The sequence below is a fragment of the Passer montanus genome, unplaced genomic scaffold (genome assembly GCF_014805655.1).
Source record: "Passer montanus isolate IOZ18808 unplaced genomic scaffold, ASM1480565v1 scaffold60, whole genome shotgun sequence".
In the NCBI taxonomy this organism is placed as follows: Eukaryota; Metazoa; Chordata; class Aves; order Passeriformes; family Passeridae; genus Passer; species Passer montanus.
Window position 1 is genome coordinate 4,410,267 of NW_024371038.1, and position 20,814 is coordinate 4,431,080.

General features: G+C 41.2%; 1 protein-coding gene across 1 annotated transcript; it reads left to right on the forward strand.

Moving 5' to 3' along the window:
• The first annotated feature begins 655 nt into the window (after positions 1–655).
• RWDD3 (RWD domain containing 3) lies at positions 656–11,882 on the forward strand. The gene is made up of 4 exons (XM_039727179.1): positions 656–750; positions 6,255–6,733; positions 7,547–7,662; positions 7,761–11,882. Exons 1-4 carry the CDS (start codon positions 666–668, stop codon positions 7,879–7,881), a joined length of 801 nt encoding a protein of 266 aa, XP_039583113.1. The 5' UTR covers positions 656–665; the 3' UTR covers positions 7,882–11,882.
• Positions 11,883–20,814: the final 8,932 nt, after the last annotated feature.

The window sequence follows — 20,814 nt, forward strand, 5'->3', positions numbered from 1 at the left end:
CCCGCTGACCCCCAAACTGGGGAGGCACAAGCACAGTGCAAAAGAACAATCTAATAACCACCAGATCACACAATGTAAATTAGTTCTGGCCCCTATGTGATGTTGTTGTAGTGATACTAAGCAGTACTCACTGCATAAATACAGCACAGACGAGGGTGGGTGAGTTAGGTGGAGATACCCCCTCACCTCCAATGCTGCAATAAGCAAATATCTGCTCTACAGATATTGGTCTATGGGTATTTATTTTTCCAGCCTCTCTTTCAGGCATCATAATGGTACTGTTGGCAATGCATAACCTCGGTGGGAGGGCTGGTAACAGGGTTGTGAAGCCACAGTAGATGAATGATAAGAAATATTATTTTATATTCTAGTAATCTTTGTGCAGGGCTGTGTGCAGCTGCGATCCAGGGGGTCGTGTACAGCCGGAGGCCGAGCCGGCTCTTCCTCATGTGGGTCAGATCATTGCACCTTGCGGCAGGGCCGGAGGGACAGGGGCCCGGGGCCGCTCACAGGGGCATGGTGCGGGCTCCTCGGCCCGATGTCGGTCCCGGGGGCACGGCGCGGCCCTCACACCGCTCACAGCGGCCATTTTGTTCTCCTCCCTGCGGCGCGCTCCGGGCCGGCGGCGCCCCCTGGCGGCCATGGAGCCGCGCGCGCCGGCGGCCATGTCGGAGCTGGCGCGGGAGGAGCTGTCGGCGCTCGCCGCCATCTACTGCGAGCCGGGCGCCTGCGAGGTGCTGGCGGCCTCAGGTGATGCGGCCGCGCTCCCTGCCCCCGGCCCGGGCTCTCCCGGCCGACCGTGTCCCGGGAGGAAGCGCTCCGGGGCCGCTCCCGGCGGGGCTGAGCCCCGGGGCAGCACGGGCGCAGTCGCTCGCTGCTGTCCCTTGCCGCGTGTCCCTGCCCCGCCGCGTGTCCGTGCTGGCGGCTCGCTTGCGGCGCGGGGCCCTGCTCGGTGCCCTGCTCGGTTATAGTCAGGGCCCCGAGGGCATGCTGTCCCTTGCCGCGTGTCCCTGCCCCGCCGCGTGTCCGTGCTGGCGGCTCGCTTGCGGCGCGGGGCCCTGCTCGGTGCCCTGAGGGCCGCGCTGGGAGCGGGCTGGCCGCTCTCTAGGCAGACAAGCAGGTGACTCTTGTACGCGTTAAGGTATTTGTCTGGTAATACTGAGTCCCTACAGCTTAGGCAGACAAGCAGGTGACTCTTGTACGCGTTAACAAGACCTGGTATTTGTCTGGTAATGCTGAGTAGGGTACAGCTGTTGCAGTGCATCAGAAGCGTTGGGTTATCTCTGTCTTTTTTGGGGTAAGCTGACTACATGGGCACTGTGACGTGCCAGATGTTACTGCTGCTCCAGCAGGAAGTGTCTGGCTGTAGGTTTTACAGGTGCTGAGGTGTCGTGTCTGCCGTGGGTGGAATGAGCAGGCTTGTGGTGCTTGCTCCCATCAGCTGCTGGATGCTGCAGACCAGGAGCGCAGGGAGTGTAGATAGATGCCTTCATGGTTTCTGCACCAGCCATGGTGGCTGCTGATCAGAACATAGTATTAAGAGATGGCTTTTTTCAGTGAAGATACCCCTTCAGCAAGGGAGAATAAATCTCAGTAGTCCCAGTGTACAATAGAGATGGCTTTTTTCAGTGAAGATACCCCTTCAGTGAAGGTCCTTGCAGCTCTATCAGGCTTAAATGTCAGGTGGGATATGCAAGTGTTGTGTCTAGATCCAGGCCATTTAGTAAGTTTTGCTTGGTGCCTACCACAGATGTGACAACTCCTAGGTGTTTGTTGGAGGGAGATGCACATACACAGATTGTGTATATTGTCTGTATTGTGTACCACAGGTTGCCAGTGTCTGGGAGCTCTTGCGGAGTTCTGCCCAGTGCAGTGATGGACAGAGAGCAGCTGCTTGGAGTGCAGTGAATCCTGGGGAGTGCTGCTAAAGATGGATGTAGTGGCCTGCTGTTAGATTTTGTCTGCACATGTGTGTATTCAGCCCTAAAGAACTGGGACTGATAAGGAGACTTTTTTTTTTTTTTTACTGGGAGTGCTGGAGGCTGCCGGAGGCTGCCAGGAGAGCTTGTGGAGTCTGCCTCACTGGAGATGTTCTGAATATCTGGATATTGTCCCAGGGAACTCTCTGTTCCTGTCCCAGGGAACTGTCCTGTTGTAGGTGACTGTGCTTGAGGGGAGAGGGTGGGTGAAGGCATTAGTGTCTGCAGGGAGCACAATTAACCACAGTAATCTAAACCCACCAATTTTGTATCTAGATACATGACACCTCCCGCTCCAGTGTGGACATATAATTCTGCCATTTAGTTTTTTAAAAATTGGTATTTAGGGTTGTATTTTTAAAATATGATTGATGAAATGTTTCAACTGAGCTTTATTTTTAAGTGAAAAATTCCAAGAATGTTATTTTTGGCATAGATTGAAAAAGCAGTATCCAGTCTTATCAGATGTTAATTAAAAAAAACCAAACAAACCTGAGCATATCTGAACATTGCATATACACATATGTTCCTCCAAATCTGTTGAGAAATATAGGCACATTCTTTTCTGTGCTTCATATATGGGAAAATGATTTTGTGTTTGTAAGTTACCAGAATCTAAAAGGTTTAAAACCCTTCAAGAGCACAAAGTGAGGTGCCACAAGTGCATAACGGGAGTAGGCTATTTTATTTATATTGTTATGTGATCTTGGAGGGCGTTTAACCAGGCTGTGTTCATTATATGGTAGGATCAGGTATATTTGATTGGTTTACATAGTTTTCTGCTGGAATTTAAAAGATTATTTTACAACAGTGATTATTGGTATTTTTCTTACTCTTGGAATTTACTTGTTGGAGCTGCAGAATCTCTAGTCAGTGTACAATTAACTTGCGCTCCAGTCATTAGATTACATTTGCTTTATCTCTTCAAACCATGTAAATTGTCATTGACAAAGGATGCACAGACATAACTTCCAGGAAGACTGTTAGGTTATGTAATCTCAAAGACATTAAGAGTAATTTGTGTGTAGATCCATGGGATCAAAAAGGAAGCCACTGGGGATTCGTGGTTTTGAGGAATGTAAGAGAATGCTTTTACAGGTCTCTTGGTATGGTAAAAACTTTGGCTTTTTGGAATTTAACAATGAAATATTCAGGATGTAAAATGTGTTTTTATCAAAACCAATGTGTGGATGAATTTAAATAAACTAATTACAATGTATCTTTTTTTACCTTACATGTCTATTTGCAAAGATTAGTGTTACAGATAGAAATCCATAATTTAATTGTTAATCTGGTCTCTTTTGGTCTGTTCACCAAGCTTGCTATAAAAATATATTTAGATATTCTAAGCTTGTACGTTAGTAGGTGCCATTTTCTGAATTTAAAAATAGACTACATGTGTTGCATAAAATGCCTTTGGGCAGGAGAGGAGGGGGATATCTGTCTGGTTGACATGGAACATAAGAAAAAATCTGAAGTATGCTAGAGCTAAATATACTGATAAGCATGCAGCTATGGGGGGAAATGAGTTAAAATGTATTGAGTTTAGTCTGATTAGCACATTAAATGCCAGCAGAACAGTCATACCCAAGCTTTTATTTCAGAAATAATCATGTTGCTGTGAAGACAACTCTGCCCTCGTAGCTTGTGCAAACAAAGGAAATATTTCTTGGGAGCCAGGTTGCGCAGGGCGCCGGTGGTTTGCTCTTTGTTCTGCCAGTGTCTGCAGCACTGGTGCAGAACATGGACGCTGCAAGGTTTAAATAAACTTTAGATGCTGTAGCCCTGCAAAGGTTTTGAACTGATTATTCTTTTTAAAAAAGTAAGTCTGAAGCAGATGTAAATGAGCACAGCTGGGCTTTTCCTGATGGCTCAGGGTGATACACCTTGGGATGCGAGGCTGTTCTGCCTCCTTCAGCTTAGTTCATCACAAGGAAAGGTGTGAGGTTTTTGCAGGTTTAAGAATAAGATCACTGCAGCAGGAGGTCCTTGTCGGAGGGGCAGGGTTGGCCTGTCTATCCCTCTGTTGCTTCTGAGTTGGTGAGACCTGTTGTGACAAGCTAGTGGAAAAATCCTAGGAGGATTATCAGAAAGGTAACGTGTTTTTCTGTCACTGTTATTAAGCTGGTGATAGAGTAGTTTTTTTCAGCTTATTTAGGCTGTGAATTTTAAAATCTCATGGCAACATAGTTTAAAACAAAGGGATTCTCAGGCAGGATTTCAGTAATGCTGGCCCCGTTCAGGCGGATGCCAGCTGGCTGTGCCAGGTGGGGCTGCCCTGAGTGGGGGCAGCTGAGAGCCATGGGGCAGCAGTGCTGTGTGTGCAGACAGCTCCGTGGTGGCCTGGAGGGTGCTGGGGCCCCAGGACACACAGGGCACGTTTGCTGCCTGTGGCTGTGTGTGCTGAGCCTGGCATAATGGCAGAGGAGCTACAGCTGCTGGTGCCCAGGGAGAAACATTTGTCAGAGCAGCAGAAAACAGAAATTACGGGTGGGAAGGCTTGAGGTCCTCCTTGGTAACTACTGACCATGGGCAAGGGTCTTCTTCCAAGGCTGGTGTTTCTCTGAGGAATACATTTATCTTAAAAGTAGTCTGGAACCTTTGGTAGGGACTTGGAGGATGGAAGACAAACTCCTGTTGGCAGGAAACGACTCTTTTGACATGTGGTGCCTGTACATACGGGCATGGTTGGGTGTCATTTCATTGAATTCACTGGAATTGCATCTACGGCTTTCACCACTGGATTTGACTTGGAGACTTCGTCATAGTACTGGTAGAATTTGATTATTGGCTTTGGAGGGTTTGCTGATTTTATTTTGTGACATCTCTGATCTTGAGAGTTCTTTGTATGGCCCAGGAAGGAGGTTTGAAAACAAGCCCTTGCATAAACTCTCTAAGGTACTTCTGTCTGTCCTTTTAGTTTCTTTCACTTTTTTAGTAGGTTTCAAGTACAAAATCATACATTTTATGTGAGAGGCACTGTGAGAGATTGGTTAGTGGCATCAGTAATACTAATCAAACATAATTCATCTGACTGTCATGTAAAGGAAGGTAAGGTAAGGTGGAGGGGAAAGAGTGCAAGTCACTTCAAAAGACCTGCTCTGAAACTCAGCTCTCCTCTAATCTGCCTTTCAAATCTGGCTTCTCCTGCCCTCATAGAGTGAATCAACCTGACATTTTAGCAATTTTTGAAAGAAAAGGAGTGAAGTGTTTAGAATGCATCAAAGGGGTGAAGCAGAGAACATCTGAAGAAGATCATCTTTTGTCTGATTGATACCCTCTTACTCATGGCAAAGGAGCGAAAGTAGGTTAGGTCTTTGTCCATGCTTTTCACTTTGTCAAGTTTTGTATTGTTTTTTCTGTGAAACTTCTAGTTAAGAAGGTTTTATTTCATGAAATACTGTACATAACTGTCATATTAAGCATATTTGATTATATGGCTTCTCAGGATGATGTGATCTTCAGCCTTTCCTGCTGCATACTGAATGTATCCATTCCACTCTGAAAAGAATTCTATTCTTAAGCAGACCTACAACAGATCTTGAGAGGCTATGAAGTTATAGAAACATACATTAATATAAGTACATGCATATTTATATATGTAGTATCTAGGGTCAGGTGTCCAACAGAGATGGTTTCCTTATGTCAGTCCAACTGTTGTAGAGGAGTTGGCAGAAAAGATTTAAGTGTTTTTTTTCTGCAAGTTGTAGGGGACAAAGCATCTTCTTTCTTTCTAAGTCTCTGCTTAGTGTGGAACTGCTTTTGAATGATTGTCTTAAAAAATACCTGGTGCAAGTCTGTTTGCCTTGCATTAGTATTGATGTTAGAAGTGTTACAGATTTCTTTAGGAGTGAACTTAGGGCAGTGCTGAGTCCATCCAGAAAAGTCTCTATTTTCAGTTGTCCTTGCTTTTCCTTGCTTGTGCTGTTGAGCTGTGGAAGCTGAGTTATGTGTTTGAGAGAGACAATTCTTTATTACTGGCTTGTCTAGACTTTGAAAGAGCCAAATGGTGTGAATGCTTTTTAGAATGTGCTAATAACTTTCCTTCTACTATGTTATAGAAGTGTTTCATTTCAGGATTCCCTGCAGGTATAGCTTGAGCCATTGGTTGCAAGCCCCCACCCTGCAAAAAAAAATAAATCACCCCTCTTATTTTATGGGAAATGTCAATTATTTGAGTTGAATTGTTAAAGAAAATAACATGATTTAATGATGTATATGTATTTCAACTTCAAGCAAACTATTAACGTTGGGTTTTTTTTTTCTATTTTCCAGAGACACATGGAATCTCATTTAGAATTCAAATCAGTGTGAAAGAAGTGCTGGATACAGATGTACTTTTAAAGCTGTTATTTCATTTACCAGTCGATTACCCATCAACTGTACCGGATATTTCTGTTAACTCAGACCAGCTTACAAGGGCCCAGTGTATGGATGTGAGAGAGAAATTACTTGAACAAGCAAAGAAGCATCTTTCTGAGCCCATGGTACATGATCTGATTCTTTGGGTACAGCAGCATCTTAAAGATATCATTAAGCAATCAGCAACAGTTTGCAATGAAAAAACTACTTTGTCAAAAGGAGCAGAAGATGGTATCTGGATGGTGCTTTTGCATTTGGATCACATGAGAGCAAAGGCAAAATATGTGAAAACTGTGGAAAAATGGGCTTCAAATCTAAGGCTGACTGGAAGACTGATGTTCATGGGCAAGATAATATTGATTCTTCTTCAGGGTGACAGGAGCAGCATTAAGGTGCAGGAACAATGAATGCTGACTAGTTCTATCGATTTACCACTGAAACCTCTGTGTCTGAATATTTTGTGTGTGTTTTTCTAAGATTAACAATTTTGGAAGCAAATTGATCATTATGAGAGTGGGAAGACCCAGCAACTTTATTCTGTATTTAAGAAAAAGGTGTTCTGTTCTGTCTACAGTGATGCCTGTAGACCTGTGGCCTGTATTAGTTTGCTTCCCACTGGAACTCTACCCCCATATCCCTTTGTTTCCAGACCTTAATATGCCTAGATTCACTTATCCATATTTCCCAAATGCCCCAAAAAGTGGAAAAGTTTTTGATGAGGAATTAGTAACAGCTATATTTCTAACTCATAGCTAACTGTCCCAGACCTTAATATGCCTAGATTCACTTATCCATATTTCCCAAATGCCCCAAACAGTGGAAAAATTTTTGATGAGGAATTAATAACAGATATAAACTCATAGTTAACTGTGTCTTTCCTTGACTTAAAACCACATGGTGCTCCTAGTGCATGCCTGGGCTTTGAAATTCTTGTCTGTATGTACAGACTTCCACTGCCTTAGGTGTGTTTTTGTGGTGATGTTGGAGGAGAATGTTTTGGCTTTTCTAACTCATATTCTCTTAATCAGTTAGGCCTACTTAAAACTGATGAATAGAAGCAGTCATGCACTTGTTGGCATGGGCACTTTCAAAGTTTGATTGCTGTGTTTTAAAAAAAGACTACATTTTGAGTAAACTTTTGCATTTTACTAAACTTTGGAACTGCTAGGTGACATTTAATATTTTGGGATTTTTTTGTCATTTAGGAGTACTTGATTCTTCAGAAAACTTCTAAGGTAGATGTGGACTCAAGTGGAAAGAAATGCAAAGAGAAAATGATGAGAGTACTGTGTGAGACAGAACTACAGTCCCAGCATAAAAGGTATAATTTAGTACTGTTGTGGATAGAGAAGTAACAGAATTGATAATTACATTCTGACAAATCCAGGCATATTCATGAGTTTCCCTTTTACAATGTAGGTTTCAGACGTTTGAAGTCAAAGAATACTCAGCACCGGAGGAGCTACAAAAGGAATTTGAAACTGCAGGACTTACAACTCTGTTCTCTGAGTTTGTTCCTCCTCTCTTAAAATACAATTAAAAGAAACCACTGGACCTTTGACCAAAGCAGTAGTTGAATGCAGATACTGATGGAAGATAAAAGGACTAATGTGGCAAAACAGTGTTGAAGCTTTTCTACAAGAAGTACCAGTAATAGTCATCCTTTTGCAAGAAGAAGGCAATTAATACGTTAAGAACTGATAATTTTTTTACACTTATGTCAAAAAACAATGTGATGTTGATTGTTATAATTTCATGGCAAGCATGAGAGACTGAGAAGAAGTAATTCTAAAAAAATAGTCTTTTAGTCAGACTCTGTTTCATAGTCCCTGTTTATCAATACTCTGTTTCTTCTCTCTCATGGTGGAATTTGTTGGTAATGGCCTGTTAGAACGATTCATTTTGCTTTGGAAGACTGTTTGAAGATATTTCCATAAAAAACATAGCAAACACAGATTTAAATATGTGAGGACAGCATATACTTAATGTCCCTTAGGAGTTCATATGCTAATTTTTTATTCTTCCTTTAAATGACTACAAATACTAGATGGTTGATTTGAAGAAAAGCTCATGTCACTTGAGGCCTGAAAAAAATGTAGAAGTGTCTTTTTGAATATTAGTTTTTATTCTAAAACTTAAAAGAAGATTCACATGGAGGATTTAAATTGATAAAAAGCTGAGGTAGAGCCAATTGTAATATTTTCTTTGATAGTTTACAGATGTCTTTTTGCACTTTATCTGATATTACTGTCTGTGCAGCTTCAGATATCTTATTCAATTAAACTGTTGGAGCAGTGTATATTCAGACTTCAGTGTTCCATCTTTCAATGCTTATGCCAAGTTGTTTTTGTTTGTTTATTTGGGTTTGTTTTTGATTAGTCACTGGCCTTGGCCAACCTGTAATTTTTTTTAATCAGTAGTTTGTTTTACATCTGTTTAATGTTACAAATTATATGCATAATTGTGTGAATTGTGCAAGTTCTGTTTACCTAGGGAGGATTGGATACTATCTATTATGATTCTTAATGTGTGTCCTTTGGTTTCTATTTTACCTGAAACCATTCTCTAACAAGACTAGATAAATTATCCCATAATAAAAAATTTTCAGTCATGATTTGCTTAGTAGCTAGTACTGCCATTTGCCATTTCAGTTGGCTTTAGCACGTAGCTGAACATGTGCTTTACTGCTCTCTAAAATTCAGTGTCGGAAGCCAAATATCTCATGTATTCTGTAATTAAAAAGATTTGATCAATTCAGTATAAACTAATTTATTTCCATTGTTCTGGGGGAAGACCAGTATATTTGTTTAGTTCCAAAAGTGTGGTTTGGCAAATCATTATGTAAGATGGGATTTCCTGTCTCATGCTCAGACCATGAGATCATACCTCTTCCTTTATATATTCTGGAAAGGCAACTAAAGCAGACGAGGAAGATTTTTATATTTTACTGTTTGAGATATCAGATGCATAAAGGGCTGTATATTGTTTGAAAGTCCCTGAAGTTTTTCAGGAGTTTGGTGATTTTCCTAATATAGAGTGTCTCAAATATGTATATTGTATGTTATTTATGCACTGATGTAAATTTACTGAGATAGTAGCAATGTTCTTCTTAGTGTGTCTTTCATGTTTGCCATATACAGTACTTCAGGATCAGTAGAAAAGAGACTGGGTTGAACAGGTTTTACAAATCTGTTCTATATTATTTTGAAATTGCTTCCTAAGTGACAGGAAATCTAATTTTCTATAATTTTAAATGCATGTGAAGATGAATTCTTACTTCTGTTTTATTCTTCTTTGTAAAAGTATCTTTAAAATATTAAAATAACATATATTTTAAATTACAGTTTCCAGAATCGAGCTGTTCTCAAGTGTTGAAAAATGGTGTGTCAGTGCAGTATAAAGTTTTGAAAAGCTGCTGAGAGTGTCTCCTTATACTGTGTGACAGATCTGATAAATGTCAAACTCAAGAAAAGGCCTATGCATGTACAGCATAAGAAAACATAACCGGTATCTCTCTGCAAAACTAAATGTTGTAAGATTTTGCCAGATGCATTGTAAATCTCCTGATTTTAGGAATCGGGTTGAATGGCATTACTTACTTGTGTGATCTCAAAATGCATGTGATTTCAAAAATAATTGAGGCATAAGTTGTTATCATTATCTTTCTTGCAAGATTAGATGCAACCTTACTAAAGTTTTCCTCTCTACTGGAAAAGCCATTTGTGGTGTCAGTGGCTGCCAGTTGCACTTGAATGTAAACCCATGCATTTTTTTGAGTTTTACTGCCTGATGCCTTCTTGCTCAACTGTTTGGCCAGAGCTGGCATTCTGCAACAGCCAGTTAAAAAGTTATAATTGGGTACACTGCAGCTCTCTTCTGATGTTTGCTCATCTTCATGCCAAATGAAATTTTAAGAAGCTGGATGATTTCTATGTTTCAGGAGATGGAAAATGCAGTTTTTACAGTGGATTTTTACTGTAGTTGGATTTGTTATTCACTAGCTCACACTGGACAAATCCAGAAGTTCACTGTAGAGAGGACTACAGTTTATAGCTTGGTTTGATGTGCTTCAGGAGAATTACAAATCTGATCAGCTTGATACAGTTCAGACAGCAGAGAACATGAGAACTGATGTCAGTCTGATTCTGTTAAGGCAAATGCTTTTGCCTGCCCATCAATCAGTCACTTATTTTGAAGGGGTAGGAGGATATCTTCTGTTCAGATAAGTAAACAATATTTTTAAAGGCTGCTCTTCTGGAAGGATGTTGCAGCTGTCTGTTAACTGATGGTTTGTTTGCATTCATTGTAAAAGGAGGTGAGCTAGCCTGTGAGCCTTTGGGGCACAAAAGTCATCAGGATGGGTCCTGTGGTGCATGTTCTGCCTTCCAAGGGAGCTGAGGCAGATGCAGAAGAACAAAATGCACAGATACAGAAGAGCAAGAAGCAGGGAAAAAATGCATCAGTGTGCAGAAAGTTAGTGAAGTGTATGTAACTATTGGAATCTGACAATTCAGTTGCAAGGAAGAAGAAATCCACAAATTAAAGGTGATTTAACAAATTAGAAGCTAGCTTTCTTGTGGATGTGGTTTATAAATAGTTCTTCAAACAGCACGGTCAGTAAAGCCTTGTTTCCTGTGGCCTTGCTAGTTTCTAAGCTATAGTACACATGAAGCCTCCCTGCAGGAGATGCATTCCTGATGGTGTTCTCCAGGTGCATTCCCCTGTGCCTGGTATTGATTGTGCATAAATTGATTAGTTCTTGCATAAATCTTTATGAATAGCATTTTTTCACCTGTTACCTTCCTCATCAAAGTATGAGGTACTTGGTTTCTTTCAGGTTGTTAACCTGTCATTTTAATTGAAATTACTTAAATTCAAAAGTTCTAGGAAAACTTTGTAGTATAAATATATTTGCTTCTGCATGGACAGCATGGATGTATAATCATAGTTTACTTTTAAAATCAGGATAAAATGAAAGATGTTGCAACAGGAATGATAACTTGAAGAATTAAGTTTGTTAGGACAAAACTGAGGTTTGATTGGTGTTTTTGAATACCTTGGCTAATTAAGTATGAAGAAAACAAAAAATAGGTTGAGGAAACAGAAATGATCCAGAGGAGGGAAATAAATGGGTTATATCATCAGTATTGGGAATTCACCTTGTTTTCATGCTTAGTCTCAGTAATTCTTCCCCCCACCACCCCTGAATTTATTTGATGTTACAGGGAGGACAGGACACTCTAAGAACTCATATATTAAAATCATTGACACAATCAATTAAAAATAAATGAAAGTAGATATGATTGTTTTCTGAATAAGGCTGGTTTTTGTGGATTTGTAGTTACATCTCATTTTCCTATAATAAGAGCATTTGTCTCTTGCTTCTGGTGTGAATGACCCACAAAATCCACTGAGATGAGTATAAATTATATACAGAGGTACTGTAATGAGCCTTAAGAAACTTCATAGTGGAAAAAATATTTTGTTTATGTTGTTTCTTTTAAAAATAGTTTAATAAACTGTACATATGGATGATTTAAAGCGGAGTGTCCCTTGATTTGTTCAGCTTATCTGTGAAAATATAAACATAACTATGCTATAGTACATTTGAAATAAGATGATGAAATGTTGCACTCACTGTATTTCTGCCAGAGTTTGAGACTGAAATTGCTTATATTATGAAATAGTGCAATTGCTAGAATCAACTTTAATATATCTTATAGCAGTACTAAGCATTATCTTCCTGTCTTTTTGTGTATAACACATGCAACACTGGCAGTGCTCTGCTATGGTGTTATATTTTGTATGTATACTTAATTTCTTGTTATCTTATGCAAGAGTTATGATTGTTTATATTCTTAATTATAGATATAAATGGAACTTGGAATATAAATATGCTGATAGCATTTTGCAGCTGTTGTTCTCTGCTATGTTCATGTATTGGCTTTTATATTAGTTTGTGTTGTCTGTCTTCAAAGTATTAAACTGCAGTGAAGAGAACTCTTTAGGGTGACAGAAAAATTTGCCTAAAAGACATTAATTTAAGGAATTCTTTGGACTCTAAAGATGAATCTCTTAATGTTTTGAGCTAATTATGCACTCAGATGCTTTAATTTTATGCTAAGAAGGTAGCAACTGCTGCACTTTTTGAATTTTCTTTGTTTCTTAACGTGATACCAGTAATCAGTTTGTATCCTGTGTTACAACATCGCTGATCATGAAATTTGGGTCAATATTTTATTAGTATTTCCTATTGTAAATATCTATGATTCTTTATATGTATACATTATTATCTATTATAACTTGAATGCAAAGCGTTGTTTTAGGATGAGACTTGTTACAAAAGAGCTGTGCATGAGAACAGTAACTCTACTTTGTGCTGCTTTTCCTGTTGTCGACTTTTATGTTCCTGCAGCTATGGGAGGCTGTCCAGCGATCAGAGTTTTCTGGAGCTGGGCTTAACAGGCCAGCCCAGTGTGTTGCACTAGATCTCAGTCCCAGCTGGGTGGAGGCAGGCTGCTCTCCAGGCCTTTGTTGGGACCATTTTGATAACATCTAACTGCCACTGAAGGGATTAGCTGGATATTTCTTCCACTTGGTGTAGAGAATCGATGGAGTGAATTCCACCAATGCAGAAGGTGAGTGGTTGGCTGCTGCTCGATCTGAGCTTTACATCAGGAAAGCTCTCTGGTACTCCTTTTATGTTAGTGCCAAGGAGGGTAATAAACTGAAGTTTACACATGTGCTAATCCCAGAGAACACTGCACAGCAAAATCAGTGCCACAATTTTAAGACTGAAGGTACTTTGACCATTTTTTAGTTGTACTTAGAAAAAAGACCAACAGAAAATGATTTTGTTGGTCTCTGATCAGTCACTCATCTGTAGTGGTATACAGAGACAGGGTGCATTTTTATGGGAGATGGTGCTATGAGTACCTTTCAGCCAAGATACAATAAAAAGCAGTTCTTTTTTTTAAGTAAAATAAGTTGCTTGTGAGAACACTGTCCACGTGAGATGCTGAACAGAAGCTGAGCTGTATGGATTGAGCTGTGCCAGAGGCTGATTTTTATTTGGTGGAAGTGGAGGTGTTAGAAAGGAACAGACGGCAATAAAAACACTGGTGATGTGGCTCTCAGGGAAGCCAAAAGAAAGGGGTTTTGCATTGATTTCTCTCAAAAGAAGTGGTAGAGTATGAGCAAAGAAGTTGCTGCTGCATCCAAGCTTCAAGTAGAAATGTCTGAAGTAAATATGCAGCTTCATTGTCATTTTCTCTTTTTAGCAGAACCGGCGTGTAGAACTGAGAACAAGTAGTGGAAGTTTTCACGAGTATAGAAATGACAAACCTCTCTCCAGAGCTGTAGGCTGTCCATGCAGGAATTAGCACAGTTCTTAGAAATTGTCCTCAAATGACTCAGAAATGACAGAGACTTTGTGGAGGCAACAAACTCCAAAAGTCTCATGGTTTGAAAACCGGGCTGTTGTGTCTCTGAGCAGTTGGGAAGATTGATGGAAGAGGTGACCAGCAGCTGCCAGAAGGAGATTTTCTGCAGAATTTGGGCATTCTGGAAAGCAAGGGCTAAGGGGGTTGACAAATCACTTTTGGGAAAAAAGATTCTTGTTATTTGTGGAATCAGAGAATACAGGTAAGTGTTTAATTTTTACAAGACTTTTTCTGCATGGATACTATAGACACATGGTATGGAGATTTTAGATGGTCCGTGCTCAAATAGTGTCTAATGTCTTGCAATCCTGATGTATTTCAGTTCCACATCAATTAAGAAGATTTTTGGGTGATATTGGTGGTCAGTGGCATGAAAAGATTTAAGTGCTGCAAACCTATTCTGGATCAAGGATTTGCTCTGGAATTAAGAAACAGCTTTTAAGTATTAATTAGACAAGGCACATCTAATAAGATCAAAAACCGGGAGGGGAAGAAAACATTCCACTGGAATAGCTATAAGAAATCCAAAAGGTCATGTTTCTGAGGTACTGGTGTACCTCAGAGGTAAACTGTAGGGTTACCCTTGCTTTGACAAGGAGCCAAATGCTGTAAACTCAGCTGGATGTGAGGGTGTCCCTCAATTTCTGGGCTGTACGGTGCTTGGCACAGTATTTGTGTCTTTGCCATTGCAACTGTCAGCATTGCAACAGATGTCTTTCATTTCCTTTCACCCCTTTAATTTTTTAATTTATTGGAAGGTAGGTGCAGAAAGGGAGCTTGCTATGAATTCTGTTCTTATGATACTAAAAGATGCTACAGGTTTCATTCAGACTAGTTTTGAAGGAGCAGGGGAATGCTTTTTAAAATAAATAAAAGAAAAGAGAGAAAATCTCAGGAGAAGCTGTTAATTTACATATTGGAGCTGTGAAAAAAAAAACCAACAATGTATCAGAAGAAAAAGTCATAAAGCAGAAAGGGACTAATGATGTCCCCCCACTGGTCCAGAGCTGCCATCTCTCCGAGCTCTGGCAGAAGCTGATGTTAGTGCTTAGCAGAGGAGAACAGGTATTTCTACTCAGTAGTGCCTGATGCTGGCACTAAAGAGCTTTTTGTGCTGGAAGATTGGGGACAGCTAAGGGAAAAGCTTGGAAGCACAGGCAGCATGCTGACAATTTTTAGGGTCTCAGCTTTTGAACAGTCATGAAAGCTGGGCTACTCACTGTGTCACACTGTCAGTAATATCCACAGGAGCTCTGGTACTGACTCTTATTAAACAGATCAAATCTATTAGAAAAGGTAACAAAACTGAAATTGTGTAATCATTCCCAAAGAGAGGTGGTAGTTGTAGAGGGTGAAGCTGTTCAGTGCTGGAGAACACTGGTTTTTGAAAGCTGGATAGTTTTCAGCAGTGGGGACAATGAAAAGCTAATCTGTGTGAATTTTTTTCTACATGGTTCTTAGCAATAGCTGTGAAAAAGGGAAAAAAACATTTGATTCTTGCTTATGTAATTATGGATCATTTTCTAGAAATTCATTGCTAAGCTCAAACAAATGAGTTGTGGATAATTGTTTATCAGCAAAAGTTTTCCTACTTTAGGTAGAATGTGAGAGAATTTTAAGAGAAATTTTAACTGTTAGGTCTCTTATGGATCTGAAGTAGGAATGTGTTACAGCTCCCTAAAAATATCTTAACAGCAAATCATTAAAGAACTGACACAAACGGTAGAAAATTTCAACTGCTGTGGAATAAACTACAGCAGAAAGTTGTGAATATAACTGCTGTTATTCAGTATTTTGCAGGAACCCTTGGGATTAGCAGAAAGGGGGGGGTCAGAATTTTCTGAATAGTAATACGAATTCAATTTTTTTTTTCCTTAGCCAGCAGCAAGAGTTTCCATTTATGCCAACTTTCCATCAGCAGAAAGAAAAGGGATATGCTTCTGGAATACCATGAAGGGATGACAGAAATTTTAACAAATCTGTGGGTCTTATTCATAAGTTTCAAAACCAAACACGGTCGAACCCCAGAACATCTGGGAAAAGATTACTTTCATGGTAAAATACAGCTTGTGGCAATCTGAAGTGATAGCTTTTGGGTTGTGCACATGTGTTTGAGAGATTATTGCCTGCACAGGTTCCTTTGGGTTTGGTTTTGTTCTTTTTTTCCTGTTAAAGCCAGAAGGGATGCTGGAATGTGCTGAAACATTTGAGCGAGATCTAGTATGTGAACAAATAACCTGCAGTAAACCTCAGGTTGCCACTCAAGGTCAAACACGATGTGAGTTGTTCCAAAGGTGTGCTGAGGAATACATTCAGTGCAGGGAGCTCTGGGTGAGCCCAAGGTGCAGGGAAAGGGTGTGAACTGCTGACCCTTGGCAGCACAAAGGGCCCTTGACCTTGGCCCAGTGGGGACTGGCCTCAGGGACATGGCAGGAGCCCCCAGACTTTCCCACCCTTGGGTTGTGTGGGGTAAAAGCCCTGGTACCCCTTTGTTCAGGGTTCCTCCTGGGAGGCTCCAGCTGCTGCTGTGTTATTCAGTTATTGCATGATGATCAGAGCATCTTCAGGAGCAGGAGTCTGAGGCTCTGCCGTGGGACAGCAGTGAGGAAGCATGGTGTGACCGAGTGTGGGATGTGCAGCTGGGAGGGGGCCTCAGCCTCAGCTCCAGTGGTGCCAGAGGCACTGTCAGAGTGGCTCCTGGGTGGCTGGACAGGAGCAGGGAAGCTTCCTTAACAGGGACTAGTTACTCTTGGATACAAAGGAAGAAGGGTGGATGTTGCACTGATAAACCAAAGGCTGAAGTTCTTCAGAGAATAGGAACCCTTGGCAATTCTGAAGGATCATTACACAATATGGTAAAAATCAGGAATGTGCAGTGGTTAACATTGCTCTTTGGTTCATTTGGTTTCACAACCCCTTGTGTAGTGAATGCAGACAGAATGGTAATTAAAGGGCTAGCAATTAGGAATTAGAATTTTATTATTAATGGTAAATAAAGGTGTGGTGATTGGCTTATGATGGCAACATCCTAAGGCTTTTAGTGATGAAGTGTCATTTCCCTGGAAAGCTGTAGCTGGCATGGTAATGTCATTGCTACCCACAGAACATGCTTGTGGTCAGGACAGGCTGGGTGTTACTTCAGCCTCTCCATTTGCCAGTAATGACCCAGAGAAGAGAGCAGAGGTTTGCTTGTTCCAGGAGCAGGCACGTGCTCCCAGGCTTTCTCCTGCAGTTTGTGTAGGTGCAGCTGCTGGCTGAAGGGACACCACACTGGCAAGACTTCACTCTGGCTGGCCCCAGGACTGAGGAGCGGCTCTGGCAGCTGGGGCTGGAAGAAATGGAAAAGCCATGTCCATTCTGTCCAGGGAAAGGGAGCAGAGGCTGTTCCCAGCAGTGGTTGTTCCTGGCCACCTTGTGACAGGCACAAGGGGTCAGGTGGGTATCAGAGCTGGATTTAGGCTGCACGAGGACTGGTGCTGACAGTGCCTGTGGGGACAGCTGACTGTCACCCCACACACGTTATGTGCCACATTGTCCCAACAACTGTCCAAGTTACATGGGTGGTTTTGTGTATATGGGCTTTTCTAACCCTGGCACAAGGGACTGTCTTGCTGTGATGAGGATGGGAAGACCTTAATTCCAGAGCTTTGTGCTACAAAACACCATCCTTTTGTCTTTTTACTGTGAAATGCCTTTCCATTTGTACGCAGTAAGAAAATAACCAAATGGTGAAAGTCAACTAGACAGCAAAATACTGACAGCATGGGATGTAACTGTCAATCTGTCACTTATAGAAATGGAACAATAATTGTTGTTCCTCTTCAGAAATGTAGTTTATGCAGTCTCTATAAAGGCATATTATTTATTGCAGTGCAAGGAAAATTCCTTTTTCCTATCTGAAACCAATTTAATGTTAACTGATGAAACCATTAGAAGATACTGAGCCCAGTATGAATCCCTTTGGTGGAATGCATGATGTGGAGGAGTGGCTTATCTCACAAAATGCCTGCCTCCATTTTGGAGGTAATGGGTTTTTTATTTTTTCACTTTCTTAATAATAGAGGAAGAGAGCAGGATAGATCTGCTAGAATATTCTCCTTATCTTTGCAGCCTATGGTCTCATGGAGAGGAATAGCTGAGAGTTGAAAGGGGAAAAATCCTGACTATTGTGCTTTCCCTGAGATAAGAAATATTTTAGAATCCCTTGTCTCATGCATGGAGCCTGGTAAAAGGGTTCCATATTAACATATGGAAGAATTTTTGGGGAAAAACAGATCTTAGCCTCAGGAGTCTGCTTTTGACTCTTGGTTTGTCTGGGTGTTTTATATGTCTTTGAAAATGAATGTTAAAAGGGGGACTATGAGCCACACAAGCTCAGATTGCTGCATTGACCTCAAGAGGTGAAAGCACAATTGAAAAGGTCTGTTTTAAATGTTTAAGGAATTAATAATTGCTGAAAAGTGCAGATACTAGAAGAACAAGCATCTTATATGCCGTGTACAGACAGATCTGGCACTCATGGGAGGCATTTGTGACAACAGTCTTCCAGTGGGTGACATTTATGTACATGATAAAGAGACAAGACCTCTTTATGTAAAATTTACAATGAGCTTTCTAATGTCATCAGTTTTTTTAGGCTTACAAAATTGTCTCTCTTATAAAATTAACTCCTCGTGTTCGGCCATCAGCCTTAGGGAGGTGTGGAGAACAGCCCCACAGCTGTGTGTGGCAGTGCGTGCACTGGATGCCTGTGGGGCTGGGGACACTCAGAGACCCAGGACAGGATGCTGCTGGCCATGGGCACGTGGCAGTCAAAATGGCTCTGGGCAACAGCTGCTGCTGTTAGCCTGAGTGTGGCAAAATTGGTGTTCAGCCTGGAGGAGACTGAGGTGAGACCTCACTGCAGTTACAACTTCCCTACGAGGGGAGGACAAGGGGCAGACACTGATCTCTTCCCCGTGGTGACAGTGACAGGACCCTACGTTGTGTCAGGGAAGATTCAGGTTGGATATCAGGAAATCACCCAGAGGGTAGTCAGACACTGGAACGGGCTCCTCAGGGACGTGGTCACAGCACCAGCCTGGCAGAATTCAGGAAGTGTTTGGAGAACACTCTCAGGCACATGGTGTGACTTGTGAGGATGGTGCTGTGCAGGGACAGGAGTTGGACTTGGTCCTGTGGGTCCCTTCCAAATCAGAATATACTATGGTTCTATGAAAGTGCAACATTATCTCTGTTTTTTCCTGAAACTGTATTTCAGAGTTGGGAAGACACTTTTATGGATAAAGGCCCAGCAAAGAATTACAAAATAGAGAAGAAATAGAGTCAAAATACTAAATGAAGGAGGTGGAAAAAGACGTTGGACTAGAAACTGATACTAAAAGCAGTGTGTGAGGGAAGGGAGCCAGACAGAGCACAGTGGGTTAGAGCAGAAAGTGTGAGTGGAGACCACAGGCTGCAGCAAAGCTTCTGTGTGTCTCCCTGCAGCCTCCTCTGAGCAGTGTCACTCATGTCACTTGGTCTCCCAACCTCTGTAAACTCCAAGTGTAGGCACTGACTGCTTGGTTCCCTTGTTGGAGCAGGTGGCTTCTACATGATGGAGATCAAGAGAAAACTGTGTGTACTGACTTTAATTAAACTGGGAATTGCCTCTTGTGGTGAGAACCCTGGTGAGAGGTTTGTGGCATTGTTCACCCAGAATGCTTTCTCATTTTCAATGTATGAATTGATAATCACTTTCAGTAGAAAGCCATAAGCACTGTGTCTCTTGAAAGCAACAAGATTCTTTCATCTCTCAAGCCCTTTCAACAAATGAAACCCAGTAACAGCTAGAGCTGTCCAATCTGAATTAATTTTCTCCAGCGGAACTCTGTTAGAATTTTTTGTTGGGTGATAGATGGACAAGGCTTTGAATTCAGCCATCACTTGACATTTATACCTTCAAAAGTAAGTATTTTGTTTTAGGATATTGTAGGTGACACCTTTGTGGGCATTTGAAGGATATGCTCTCTCTGTAGGATGCATGTTTTTGTCCAACCTTTCCATAGGGAAATGGACAGGGAGGCTATATTTTGCTGAGCAATGCTGTGGAAGGACAATTTCAGCTTGAGAAATCCAAGGAGGTGAATGGGTGGCTGTGGGGAGGTGGTGGGGGCTCTGACCAATGCTTTGGCTGGCTGTGATCTCTCTTCACTCGTTTTATCACGTTTAATATGTCAGTAGTGTGTACAGGAGAAGGTTTATGGTGTGGAAGTGTGCTCCCCCTGCTCTCACAAAACTCTGCCTTCTTGCTGAGCGTGCTGCGCCTCTGGTTTGAAGCAGAATAAGCTGCATTTTGCTAAGAAGTTCACTAAACCATTCAGATGCTGTCTTAGATCTGGCAGCCTGCAGTGCATCAGAGTATTTTGATAAGCATCATGTCTCCTTGGAAACTACTACTTAGCAGTAACTTGACGCTACATTTGGAGTGTTATGATTAATTTAAGCCCTGCTTCTGCAAAGACACATGGTATGGGCCTCCTCCTACAGAAGTGCAGAGTCTTGTTGAGCTTATCAGAACAGCTCGCGTGTTCCAAAGTGTCCCTGTGGGGTTTAGGAGTTCTTCTCTGAATCTCTTCAGGCTCTGCTTTAAGCTCCTTGGTTATAAATCTCACTTGTTATTCTAAGGTATATTTTTAGGAGTCTGTTGTCTAATTTGATATTTTAAAAACATTTCTAAAAAGTCTACATCCACAGTTATGAATAAATATAAAGCTCCTTCTGAGGCCATTAAATAGTATTTTAATTAGGCTGGCAAAATTGCTTTTGGCTTGTCTTTAAAGTCTTTAGTATCTTATTTCTATTAACAAAATGGTAATCAAGATTAAATTCTAAAATGTAACCAAAGTAGGTCATATTTTTATTAACTGGAGATAGATAATGAATGTGCCCTATATAAAGATTTGGATTAAATCTTCTGAGATGCTGAGGATAGTGTTTTAATTAAGGTAATCCTTATTGCATCTAGCCAACACTATTGCTGCTTAGGAATT

Coding starts and splice junctions, on each gene's coding strand:
- RWDD3 (XM_039727179.1), top strand. CDS start 666: ATGTCGGAGCTGGCGCGGGAGGAGCTGTCGGCGCTCGCCGCCATCTAC. Junction 6,734..7,546: donor GTGACAGGAGCAGCATTAAG/GTGCAGGAACAA, acceptor TTTGTCATTTAG/GAGTACTTGATTCTTCAGAA. Junction 7,663..7,760: donor CTACAGTCCCAGCATAAAAG/GTATAATTTAGT, acceptor TTTACAATGTAG/GTTTCAGACGTTTGAAGTCA.